The following is a 13,126-nucleotide window of genomic DNA, read 5'->3' on the forward strand; positions in this document are numbered from 1 at the left end:
CCCATCCAGGTCTCCCATGTGAGTGCAGGGACACATGTACTTGGGCCATCTTCTGCTGCTTTCCTAGGTGCATCAGCAGGGCGCTGGATCGGAAATGGAGCAGCCAGGACTTGAACCGGCGACCAGATGGGATGCCAGTGTCATAGGCGGCAGCTTACCCACCGTGCCACAACGCCAGCCTCTGTTTTAGAATTGGAGGTCACACTCAGAACTCCTCCCTCCTAATTCTCTTAGTGCATTTCGCTGTCCTCTGTGCCCCCAAGGCCACGCACGGTGTCTGTGTGGTGGAACGCCAGTGTGTGCCGAGCCACCGCCCAGCACCACTTCTCATCCCTTGCATGTCCTCGCTCTCGCACCTGGGGCCTCCTCCTCCATGCTGACTCGGTTCCTCCCGGTAGGTCTGTGCATCATCGAGTGCGTGTTCGAGGGTGAGGGCACGGCCACCCTGATGTCGGCCAACTACCCAGAAGGCTTCCCCGAGGACGAGCTCATGACGTGGCAGTTCCTGGTCCCCCCGCACTTGCGGTCCAGTGTCTCCTTCCTCAGCTTCAACGTCTCCAACTGTGCGAAGAAGGAGGAGCGGGTGGAGTACTACATCCCGGGCTCCACCACCAACCCCGAGGTGTTCAAGCTGGGGGACCAGCAGCCCGGGAACATGGCCGGGACCTTCAACCTCTCCCTGCAGGGCTGCGACCAAGATGCCCAAAGTCCAGGGATCCTGCGGCTACGGTTCCAGGTCCTGGTCCAGCATCCACAGACCGAGAGCAGTAAGTGTGCCCCCTCCTCCTGCGGGAGCGCCTTTGCTGGTGCTGGTTTGGTTTGGTGCGGAATCCTAGGTTGCAAACAGAATTCCTGCAGCATTTTGGAGGCCTTGTTCCGTTGCTTTCTAACATCCAGTGAGACCTGCAGTTGCTCAGAAGCGCGTGTGTGTTTCCCAGGAGGCTGCAGGAGACTGGAATCCACCTGAAAAATAAAGTGCAAACTGGGGCAGGTGTTTGATGCAGCAGTTAGGTCATTTAGGGTGCCACATCCTGTATCAGGGTGCCTGGGTTCAAGTTCTGCCACCGCTCCTGGTTCCAGCTTCTTGCTAGTGCAGACCCTGGGAGGCTGCAGTGATGGCTCAGGTGGCTGGGTCCTTGTCACCCAAGTGGGAGACCTGGATTCAGTTCCTGGCTCCTGGCTTTGTCTAGGCTAAGCCCCAGCTTTTGCAAGCATTTGGTAAAAGAGACTGCCAAAAGTGGAGAGTTGCTGTTGGTCATAAACTGGCTGTGAGCTGTTTGATTCTTTAAACCAGGGATTGTCAACCAGGAGCAGTTGGGCTCCCCAGGAGACATTGGACTCTATGTGGTGGCATTGTCACCGTGATGGCCCAGGGGGTGATGCTGGCACCCAGTGGGCAGAGGCCGGGGCTCCTGGGGTGCACCACACAGCCTCCATGACAGAGAATTTTCTGCCAGTGCCCTAAAGTACATGTGTGTGTGTGGCGTTAGTGCTGTACAAATGAGGGAAGAGCCAGCGCCGAGGGTGCTGCCCCTGGGGGACTGCACCTCGGCAGCAGTGAGCGGGGACCGCAGAAGCAGGGCCTGCAGGTGGCCACGGAGATGAGTTTTGGAGGAGTAAGAAATGAGCTGGGGGCTGGTGCTGTGGCGCAGTGGGCTAAGCCTCTGCCTACAGTGCTGGCATCCCATGTGGCCGCCAATTCTTATCCCGGCTGCTCCACTTCCAATCCAGTTCTCTGTGGCCTGGGAAAGCAGCGGAGGATGGCCCAAGTCCTTGGGCCCCTGCCAACCACGTGGTAGCCCCGCAAGAAGTTCCTGGCTCCTGGCTTTGGATTGGCTCAGCTCCAACTGATGTGGCCATTTGGGGAGTGAACCAGTGGATGGAAGACCTTTCTCTTTGTTTCTCTCTGTAACTCTCCCTCCCCAATAAGTAAATAAAAAAAATTCTCTCTGTTTCAACTCTCCCTCCCCAATAAGTAAATTAAAAATAAAAATAAAAATAAATAAAAAATAAAGAAATGAGCTCCATGTGGAAATGCGCAAAGAGATGGAAAAAACAAGCATTTCGTGAATCAAATATTTAAGGTAGCAGCCTTAGAATCTATACTCTGGCTGTAGACATGACATCGCTCATTAAAGCATTCGTGGGCACAATGGTGAAACTTACATGGGAACAGGCAGGAGTTGAGAGATAGAACAGCCCGTCAGACATCTCCGTTATGCATCTGATTTGACACTGAGCTCTCTGGCAGTCGGTGCAGAAGGAGCAATTAATATCAACGTGGTTCTGGTTACCGGGAAGGAGGAAGCAGAGCACCACTGGCTGGGCTTGCGCGTTTCGCCACGGGCAGGGAGATGGCGGGACCTGCTGGGCGGCAGGGTTAGCACTCTTGATGCAGACAGCACCACCCTGCACAGGCAGCATCTTAATTTGATTCCTTCCTGTAAAAGCAGAATGACTAGAAAGGAAAAGCTATTCGGTGAACAGTGATCTCCCAGGATTTGCAGTATAGAACCCTCTGGGAGTGACTTTCCAGAGGGAAATGGCGCTTTCGTATGTCGCCGTGTATGTGGTCATAGAGCGGACATAAAGTAGCCCCGTTGGCTCACCTGGCCGTGGTCGTTCTGGGACGTCACCCTGCGAACTGACTCGTAAGTCAGGCCTGCCTCTCTGCACCGTGTATTTCTAATGGTGACATCATGGAAACCGCTTCTGTGACCCATCAGCAGGCATCCCCCGAATTATGCAAGAAATGTGTCTTTTCTTGCTAAAATTCAAGCATCACAGGCAAAGCTAAGATGCCCCTTGGCTACTCGCGCTGTCCCATCTTTCAGGGCCCTCTCCTGGGGTGTGTTGTTGGTCTTTTGTCTCTCCGCCTGTGCAGCCAGCCACGTCTGTGTGGAAAAGCTGTTTTCTTTCACACGGATCCTGTCATCGGCACGGCATCGTGGTCCATGCCCTGCTCTGCAGCCTGCTGTCTGCCTGGTGCTACATCTGGGGTCTGTAGACCTGCATGTTTAGATCTCCCGCATTCCTCTTACCTGCTGCATAATACTCCACTCACTCGTGAGTGTCCCAGAGCTGACTGAACTGTCCCGTGCTAGGTGGCTCCCAGTTTTCCATAAGTGGGTCGATGGGTGATGGTGCTTGGAGTAGAACTGAGTCCCCGTGCTGAAGTGAAATGCAGGCACGCGCTGCCAGGCCTGCTGCCGGGGTCACGGCGGGTGCGAGGCTCATCTTTCCACTCATTCCCGAGCTGCTGTATCAGGCTGCTGCAGGCTTCCACCGCCCACGGCCTGCCAGCACTCTGCGTGCCAGAGGTTTCCATTGTTCCAGCATCTGAGTAGGGCAATGGTACTGCAATAAAAATGCACGTGACCTTTCCTTTTCTTGCTTTTCTTATACGTGTTTAAGCCACGTTTGTGATGAAGTTGCCTTGTTCTTATCAGGATTAAGTCCGCTTATTTTTCTCTCTCTTTTTTTTTTTTAAAGATGTTATTTATTTATTTGATGGCAAATTACAAAGACAGAGAGAGGTCTTCTGTCTCCTGGTTCACTCTCCAAATAGCTGCAATGGCTGGGGCTGGGCCAAGCTGACACCAGGAGCCAGGAGCTTCATCCAGGTCTCCCATGTAGGTGCAGGGGCCCAAGCACGTAGGCCATTGTCCACTGCTTTCCCAGGCAATTAGCAGAGAACTGGATAGGAAGTGGAGCAGCCAGGATTTGAACCGGTGCCCATATGGGATGCTGATGTCGCAAACAGTGGCTCTACCTGCGTCGCTAGAGTGCCAGCTCCTGGAGAGATTTTCTATGAACTTTTGCCATTTCGTGTGGTTGCTGCTGATCCCTGCTCCATGTCTGCTTTCTATTTGTGGTTTCAGATAAGACCTACGTGGTTGACTTGAGTAACGAGCAGACCATGTCATTGACCATCGAGCCACGGCCTGTCAAACATGGCCGCAAGTTTGTCCCCGGCTGCTTCGTGTGCCTGGAGTCGCGGACCTGCAGTGCCAACGTCACCCTGACGTCTGGCTCCAAACACAGGATCTCCTTCCTGTGTGACAACCTGACCCGCCTGTGGATGAATGCCGAGAAAACCCTAAGTACGCCCCGGAGTGCCTTCACCCTGGGCTGCTTCCTGCCCTGTCTTCTGGGTGGGGGCCCTGAGGGGGTCACAGAGGGAATGAGATGTTCACCCAAGTGCAGGTGAGCAAGGGCAACAGTGGGATGACAGTGCGCCCCCTGCAGGAGCAGCCTGGCTGGCACAGGCATCCCCCGCACTGCTCTGCCCGTGCCCGTGCACGTGTGTCTGTGCCCAGGCCACAGCCTCCCTCCTGTGCTTGGCCTTGCCCTGCCTGCCCTGTCCCTGTACCCCCAACTTGTCTTCTGCATGAGACTGACAACCTCGCGGCTGTCAGTTTGTTCCACTGTGCATCTGTGTAGTCCCTGGCAGTGCTGGGTGAGTGCTGGTCACTTGAAAATGAGTGATGAGTGGGGGGCGGCGAAACCAGCAGTCACCCCCCTGCTGGCCCACCACCATCTCTGCCATGGCTGCTCTGACAGGCTGTGCAGCATGGGAGCCGAGGCCGCATAGCCTGCCCAAGGTCACCTGGTTAGGAGGTGGCAGAGGGGGACCTGTGCTGAGAGCTTCCCAGGCCACTCACAGCACTCACCACTCCACAGAGCTGCCGCCCTGCCTCTGGGGATGCTGGGCAGCCCGTGTGTGGCAAGGGAATCGAGCCTGAGCTGTGCCCGTGTGACACTTAACCGTGTGAGACCCAGGACAACCTGCATAAAAGGAAGATCCAAAGTGGATCCTGGCCAGTGCCGCAGCTGACTTGGCTAATCCTCCGTCTGCGGCGCCGGTACTCTGGGTTCTAGTCCTGGTTGGGACACCGGTTCTGTTCCGGTTGTTCCTCTTCCAGTCCAGCTCTCTGCTGTGGTGTGGCAGTGCAGTGGAGGATGGCCCAAGTGCTTGGGCCCTGCACCCGCATGGGAGACCAGGAGGAAGCACCTGGCTCCTGGCTGCAGATCGGCACAGCGTGCCGGCCATAGCAACCATCTGGGGTGTGAACCAACGGAAGGAAGACCTTTCTCTCTGTCTCTGTCTCTCTCTCACTGTCCACTCTGCCTGTCAAAAAAATAAATAAAAAATAAATAATTTTTTTAAAAAAGTGGATCCTGAGCGCCCCCCAGAAGTCTGTCTGTCATAGGGGTCACAGGACAAGAGAGAGGGAGGAAAAGCTGGCGAAGGAGGCAGCAGCGAGGGGCAGCCTAGGAGCTGAGACCCCCAAGAGCAGAGCAGGGCTGCTCACAGGTGTCCAGCCCCAGGCCAGCTTCTGCATTCATCCACAGATGCAGGTAGTGCGTGAGCACTGGGACGGGTGCCCTCCTGGCCTCCTGCGGGCGTGGGTCCCACGAGCCCCTCTCTTCCAGGCTGCCTGGACCCCCGCTACTGCCAGAGGAAGTCCTACCACCTGCAGGTGCCCAGCAACATCCTCCAGCTGCCCGTGCAGCTGCACGACTTCTCCTGGAAGCTGCTGGTGCCCAAGGACAGGCTTAGTCTGGCGCTGGTGCCGGCGCAGAAGCTGCAGCAGCACACGCACGAGAGGGCCTGCAGCAGCAGCTTCAGCTACCTGCTGGCCAGCGCTGTGCCGGGCCAGGACCTGTACTTCGGCTCCTTCTGCCCCGGAGGCGCCATCCAGCAGATCCAGGTGAAGCAGAACGTGTCGGTGACCCTGCGCACCTTCTCGCCCGGCTTCCAGCAGAACGCCTCCAGGCAGGTGCTGAACGTGTCCTTCATCCCCTTCTTCAAAGGTAAGCCGTCTGTCCCCGCCACCCTGCTGCCTTAGCCCTGTGGGTTCGGGGCTCGCTCTGCGGGCCCCTTCATTAAGCTGCAGAGAAAGGGTGGCATGTCGCATTGGTCCTCCCACCAGGAATTTGAAAGATGGCGAGACCTGCTCCCGGCGTTACCCTTAATGTAGCGTAGAAAATTGCAGAGGTTAGAAATAAGAAAAATTGGGAGTTAAGCCGCCACCTGCGATGCTGGCTTCCCACATGAGCGCTGGTTGGAGTCCTGGCTGGTCCACTTCCAGTCCAGCTCCTTTTAATGGAAAAGCAGCAGAGGTGGCCCAGGTACTTGGTCCCCTGCCACGCATGTGGGAGACTCGAGAGGTTCAGGATCCTGGATCTGGCCTGGCCCGGCCCCCGCTGTTGCAGCCATTTGGGGAGTGGACCAGTGAGTAGAAGATTCCACCACCCCCCATTCTTCTATCATTCTGCCTTTCAAATAAATAGAAAAAAAAATCTGGCAGTGGGAGGCAATGGTTGGTAGGTGGCAAGACAAACCAAAAAAAGGATGTTATTGTTTCTTGGGAGCAGGGAGAGAAACAACCAGCTATGCCCAATCCTGGCTTTTTAAGGTGGTGCTGACATTTCTGTGATTCTGCGTTTACAATTCCGAGTGCAGTGTGCAGCACGCCGAGCAAAGGCCATGGGAGACAGGTGCATCCCCGTCTCCAGTGGGGTGCAGCAGGCCCTCCTGGGACACCAGACCAAGGCGTTCGGCGTCCTCACTCACTCACTCCCCACACGGAACTCTCCGGGGTTGATTTTAAAAGCCGTAGTCTCCACTGTACACATGCTCCAGCAGTTACGAGAGTTAGAGGCCGTTTCAACCTTGACCAAGACCTTTATCTGAGGGCTGCTTTGTACTTCTGTGCTTGGAGGCGGGAGTGGGAGGAGAAGCCTCTTTGGCCATGAGATTAGATTCCATGCAGGCTCCCTGACATCTCCAAGGTGACCAGAGGAACTCCTTCTGGGGAGTCTCTGGCCACAAGACGCATTCTCATCTGCCTGTAGCATTGGGCTTTTATCTCGCCTGCGGGTAAGGGCTGGATTCACTGACCTGTCAGGGCCTCTTTCAGCTCGCAGTTCTAGAATTCTTCCCAGAATTCCAGGTTGTCAGTTTTTTTGTTTTTTAAGGTCTACTGATTTATTTGAGAGGTTAGAGTTACAAACAGAGAAAAAGAAAAAGGTCTTCTGTCCACTGGTTGACTCCCTAAATAACCACAATGGTTAGAGCTGGGCCAATCCCAAGCCAGGAGCCAGGAGCTTCTTCCAGGTCTCCCACATGGGTTCAGGGGCCCAGGCACTTAGGCCATCTCCTACTGCTTTCCCAGGCCATTAGCATGGAGCTAGATGGGAAGTGGAGCAGCTGGGACTCACACCTGTGCCCATATGGGATGCTGGCACCACAGGCAGAGGCTTAGCCTGCTATACCACAGCATCAACCCCTCCAAGTTGTTTTCATGCTGAAGATGGAAATTGGGATGTGTCATTCCCACGTGGGGCCGGGCAGCAGATAAGAGTTCACTGGGTTGAGAGCATTTCTAGAAGGAAGCCAACATAACCACTAGTTTGGCAAACTGGTCTGGTTTTGAGGTTTGCTGATTGATTGATTGATTCATTGGAAGACCTGATATGTGCCTAATAGGACTGTAACTGTGCAGCCTGCCACACTGACCTGTCCCGTAGCCATCAGCCACCATCTGTGGCCAGTGAATTAAAATTAACCATGCAATTCTTGTGGCACTCACTCCAGGTGCTCAGCGGGCACACGCGGCCAGAGGTTGCTCTGTGGGGTGGTGCGGGTGCAGCACACGTCCAGCCCTGTGGACAGCGGTGTGGGGTGGCGCCCATCCAGCCAGTTCAGCATCATCCCCTGGCCGCTCCGGTTCTCTGTGTCTTGGCTGAGTGAAACAACAGCTTCCTGTCCCGCAGAGGAAAGCATTTTCACCGTGACCCCAGACGCGAAAAGCAAGGTCTACCTGAGGACCCCTAACTGGGACCAGGGCCTGCCATCCCTCTCCTCGGTGTCCTGGAACATCAGCGTGCCCAGCAACCAGGTGGCCTGCCTGACCTTCGTCAAGGAGCGGATGGGCGTGGTGTGCCAGACGGGCCGCGCGTTCATGATCATCCAGGAGCAGCAGACCCGGGCCGAGGAGGTCTTCAGCCTGGAGGAGGCGCTGCCCGAGCCACGCGTCCGCCGTCGCAGCTTCTGGGTCAACGTCTCCAACTGCAGCCCCGCCAGCGGCAAGCAGCTGGACCTGCTCTTCTGGGTCACGCTCACCCCGAGGACTATGGGTAATGACCTCTGGGGTCTTTGGGGGATGGGCACCTAAGGGATAAGGAGCCAGTGGGAGCGCCAGGTCGGAAGACACAGACGGATTCACAGCTGTCTACACGTATGTGGGCTGATGCGGCAGCTGTGTGACCTCAAAGCCACCCCAGAACGTAGTGGCTTAAAAAACAGCTGTTTGTTACCAATCCCACGTGGGCTGGGCAGTTCTGGCTCGAGCTGGGCTCGTGGGCCTCACTCCCTCGTGCACCTGTGGACAGCCGCAGGTTGGCTAGAGGGCTTTGCCAGTCCTTGCCCAGGCAGTGTGCTGTCTGGGGCCCAGCCAAGATCGTCCAGGACAGCTGGACTTGGCTGGCCTCCGTGCAGTCTCCTGTCCGGGTCTCACAACAGGTGCAGAGCGGTTTGTGGCATGCTGCGTGCGAGGTCTCTCTTGTGGGGTTGGGAACGTGCACACTGCCTCTTCTGCCCCTTCCTGGTGGCTAGCCTTGGTGCTCTCGGTCAGTCTGCCCCCCCCATTCTTTCCTTTTAATAGCTCTCTGGCCTAGGGCACGTCTCCTCCCTCCCCCACCGTCTCCCTTATCTGTAGAGAGTACACGCTAGCAACCACATCCTGAAGGGATCGTAGGGGTTCAGTGTTGGGCACGAACATGATGGGGACCAGGGGTGGACCTCTCACCCAGCAGTTGAGTTGTGGCCAGGAATGCCCACGTCTGCCGTCAGCGTGTCCTGGTTCAGGCTCTGGCTCCTCTCCCAATTCCAGCTTCCTGCTAATGCAGACCCTGGGTGGTAGGGGATGGCTTAAGTAGTTGGGTCTCAGGCCGCTGCTGTGGCTCCCTTGGCTAATCCTCCACCTGCGGTGCTGGCACCCCAGGTTCTAGTCCCGGTTGGGGCGCCAGGTACTAGTCCTGGTTGTTCCTCTCCCAGTCCAGCTCTCTGCTGTGGCCCGGGAGGGCAGTGGAGGATGGCCCAAGTGCTTGGGTTCCTGCACCCGAATGGGAGACCAGGAGGAAGTACCCGGCTCTTGGCTTCGGATCTGCGCAGCACCGGCCGTGGCGGCCATTAGGGGAGTGAACCAACTGAAGGAAGACTTTTTTTTCTGTCTCTCTCTCTCACTGTCTAACTCTGCCTGGCAAAAAATAAAATTAAAAAAAAAAAAAAAGTAGTTGGGTCTCTGCCACCCATGTGGGAGACCTGGATTGCTGGGTCTTAGTCCACCCGTACAAGGATGGACTGGGTCCGAGGAAAGGTAAGTGCGCCGCTCGGCCGTTCCCCAGCCTCCCGATCCCGGAGACAGTCAGACACAGTGGGGAGCCAAGTCTAGTAGCAAAGACTCATTTACTTCCTGAGAAACAGAACCTTTTATAGCACAAAACTGCAGAGTCATTGGGGCAGGGCTAAGGACCAACCAATCACTTAAAAAATCACCTTACGGGGGGATTTCTATAGGACTAGCCCTATGTTTATACACTTGTTACTAGTTTTGTTACCTCCCCTGATGTTGCACAGCCAATCAGTTTTAGTGGTAAACAACTTTGGATTCCGCCCACCTTACTTCCCCTGGGCTCCATCATGTAACTAACTTCCCCACACTGGATGGAATTCTGGGCTCCCCATTTCAGCCCACTCCAGCCTGGCCATTGTGGGCATTTAGGGAGTGAACCAGTGGATGGAAGATCTCTCACTGTCTGACTCACTGTCCCTCTCTCTCTCTCTCTCACTGCCTCTCAAATTAATATAGTAATTAATTTAAAAATAAAAATAAAGCAAACGTGGGGAGGTGGAAAGTGGGGTGGGTTTTTATCCACTCCCGTGAAACACTGGGATGGAGAAGTGCCCTCGGTGTCAGACTGAGGAGCCAGACTGGGAGTTGCCTGCCAAGTTACCAGATGCGCAGGTGAGCTCTGGCCAAGAGATGCCCGAGAAGCTGCGCCCCCAGGGGCCTTGTCTGCTCTTGCTTTCGGTGATGGCTGCGGAGCACAGGGTGTTGGAACCACAGGGGTGGAGGCTGTGTTCTCCCGGCCCCTTCCCCTTCCTATAGATAGAGAAACTGAGTGTCCCACTGGGCCCGCACACCAGCTAGCGGCAGAGGGGCTGAGAGGGGGCCAAAGCCACGGGTGGGAAGCTCCCTGCCTCCTCTCTCATATTCGTTTCCTGCCGTTGCTTCCTCTTCCTGTTTCCTTGGAATCACGCTTTGCGTTTTCTCAGTGCACAGCCAAGAAGTTCTGAATGCCTGTCTGGTGCGGGTTCCCGCTCTGCTCTATTTCTGTTCCCTGTGTAGAGCTGTAGGAGGCTGGCACCAAGCAAGACAGCGCTCGCCGCAACTGCTTTGCGTCTGCCTTTGGGCGCCCAGCTTTCTGCTGTTCTCTCTGCTCTGCTCTCCCCAGGGACACCCCCATGCAGCCAGCAGTAGCCTTGGAGGACCTTGGTAGATCCCCCAGTTTGTCTCGGTTTGCATGCAAACTACCCCGAAGATTTAGTGATTGAGACGTTTTGTGTTTGCTCAGAGTTTGTGGGTCAGGACTTGGGACAGGGCACAGCAGGGTGGTTCATCTGTGCACTGGGTGTCCTGGGGCCCCAGCCAGATGCCTTGAACCAGCTGGAGGAGGCTGGGGTGGTACAGGGGAGACCTACGACAGAGACCTTGGTTCTCCCTCTCAGCTGGGCTGGGTTCTCTCCCCAGGAAGCCTCCACGTCGCTAGCTTGGGCTTCCTCGCAGCATGGTGGTCTCAGCACAGACTTCTTACACCGAAGAAGGAAGTGCAGGCTGACAGTCCTCTAAGACCCTGGGCCCGGAACTTCCTTGGCTGCTTTCTCGCGGCTAGCAGATTCCAGGGGAGGGGACTGGAGTGGCTGGGGGCTGTCTCTGGAGACGACTCCGGTTCACCGTCGGGCTGACCACCTGTCCTGTGTTCTGCTCACAGACCTCACGACCGTTATCAGCGCGGCGGTGGTAGGTGGCGCCTTCCTGCTGTTGGCCCTTGGACTCATCATCTGCTTTGTGAAAAGGAAGTAGGTGACACTCTCAGCCGGCTCTGGCTGGCGGGACGCCCCCTCCGGCCACACAGCCCCGGGGCATTGTGGGTCACTGTGGGTCACTGTGAGATGACACTGTCAGCGTGAGCCCAGGAGGGGAAGGACACAGATGGTGATACCGTCACCCTGTGAGTCACACTTTCTGTAAGTTGATGCTCACAGGGGGATGGTGGCAGGGGGGGCTCATGACGGCCCCCCCCCCCTGGGGCCAGGCCCCCGAAGCCGCTCCCTCCATCACTTTGAGGCAAGAACAGCATGACGCCAAGGCTTGTTCTGCAGCTTCTGCCATGTGCCTGCTCATTGAGCCCCAGGCAGGCGCCGACGGCCAGCACTCTCCGGAGGTGGAGGCGTGGAGGCCAGGTCTCCCCAGCCCACTTGGGATGGCAGCTGCTGTCCCACGAAAGGAAGGGGCCTTCCGCAGGCAGAGTCCAAGCCACCACTTGATTTTCTAAGTTCTCCTGTTTCATGGAGGAAGGGTGAAATCTGTGTTCTTTCATGTGATGGCTTGATCTACCAGGAAGGCAATGAGAATTTTTTTTTTTTAAATTAACCATGACTCTGAGCAGACAACTGAACTTCCTGGTGGGCAGTGAAGCATTCTAGAAACGTCTGCCCTCACAGAGGGCCTAGCTCACAGCAGACCCAGGGAGCGGCTTCTTCCCCCTGCAGTGGTCGCTCACGTACCGCGTGGGGAACGACCTCACAAGGTGAAGCATCATCTTGCCACCTGGCCCAGGAAACATGCTGGTCTGGGGTGCATGGGATGCCCAGTGCAGTGGGGAGAGCATGGTGTGAACCCCAGGCCCCTACTTCCCCCGCAGGAGGGCACTGGGCTAGGCAAGGGGCGTCTCCACCTGCTCCACTCTGGGCTTGAGGATCCCCGACTCCACCTTGTGGTGGGCCTTTCCCCTGGCTGGCAGGTTGGCGGAAAGGCCCGTCCATGCCTAAGTTGGTGTAGAAGGATGGATGGGGGTCTGCAGTGAGAACGAGGGGACACGATGCCTTTGACACTGCACTTGTTCACTACGCAAGTGTCTCCTGGGCGCTGGGACCCACATGAGGTGCCGCGGATGACAGTGAGCAAGACAGTCTCTTCTGCCACCCGTGGGGCAGAGGGACAGAGGGCGGGCAAATAAACAGGCAGTTTCGGGGCCAGGTGAGAAGTACATTGGTGGGGACAGGCAAGGCACTGTGAGAGCACCAAGAGTGGACACCTGTTCCAAGGCTTCAGGCACCCGTCATCCTTGCCGGCTGGGGACAAGGAATTACAAGCTAAAGGCACTAGGTTTATTTTATTTATTTATTTATTTTTTTAAAGTTGAATCTTGAGTGGTGATACCTTCCTTCTTTCTTAAGAATTTTTTTTTTTTTTTATTTGAAAGGCAGAGGCGGGGGAGTGGTGTCTTCCATCTGCCTGTTCACCCCCCAGAATGGCCGCAATGGCCAGAGCTGGGCTGATCCGAAGCCAGGAGCCAGGAGCTTCTTCCAGGTCTCCCACGTGGATGTATAGGCCCAAGGACTTGGGCCATCTTCTACTGTTTTCCCATGCCATAGCTGGGAGCTGCATCAGAAGTGGAGCATCCGGGACTTGAACCGGCACCCGTATGGGATGGCGGCTCCGCAGGTAGCAGCTTTACCTGCTACACCACAGTGCCAGATCGCTAGGTTTATTTTTTATCTCGCACAAATGCAGGGAGCCTGTCCACAGTGAGAGAACTGTCAGCCCGGGCATCACGGGGCCCATTCTGCTCACTGGGCTGATGCAGCGTCAGCCTGCCTGGCTGCTTGGCTGGTGGAGACAGTCAGACTCGGTTTCCCATGGCAGGAAGTGCTAAAGCCCATCGGTGCCCAAGTGCCCGAGAGCGTCAGGAAGCAGACCTCGGCGTGGCACTGAGGAGCCGGGCCGCGCAGCCTGAGCTGCGTCCTAGGCTCCTCCAGTGCTGCCGAGGAGGC

At 56.3% G+C, this 13,126-nt stretch overlaps 1 protein-coding gene across 1 annotated transcript in view; it reads left to right on the top strand.

The window, feature by feature from the left end:
* Positions 1-13,126, top strand: part of CDCP1 (CUB domain containing protein 1) — a 52,858-nt gene that overhangs the window by 36,741 nt on the left and 2,991 nt on the right. Inside the window, exons 4-8 of the mRNA XM_062200686.1 lie at positions 399-767; positions 3,882-4,103; positions 5,437-5,817; positions 7,783-8,145; positions 11,062-11,149. Coding sequence (XP_062056670.1) covers positions 399-767; positions 3,882-4,103; positions 5,437-5,817; positions 7,783-8,145; positions 11,062-11,149 — 1,423 coding nt within the window. The remainder of the gene's footprint in view (positions 1-398; positions 768-3,881; positions 4,104-5,436; positions 5,818-7,782; positions 8,146-11,061; positions 11,150-13,126) is intronic.

This window comes from Lepus europaeus, chromosome 9 (genome assembly GCF_033115175.1).
Source record: "Lepus europaeus isolate LE1 chromosome 9, mLepTim1.pri, whole genome shotgun sequence".
NCBI lineage: Eukaryota > Metazoa > Chordata > Mammalia > Lagomorpha > Leporidae > Lepus > Lepus europaeus.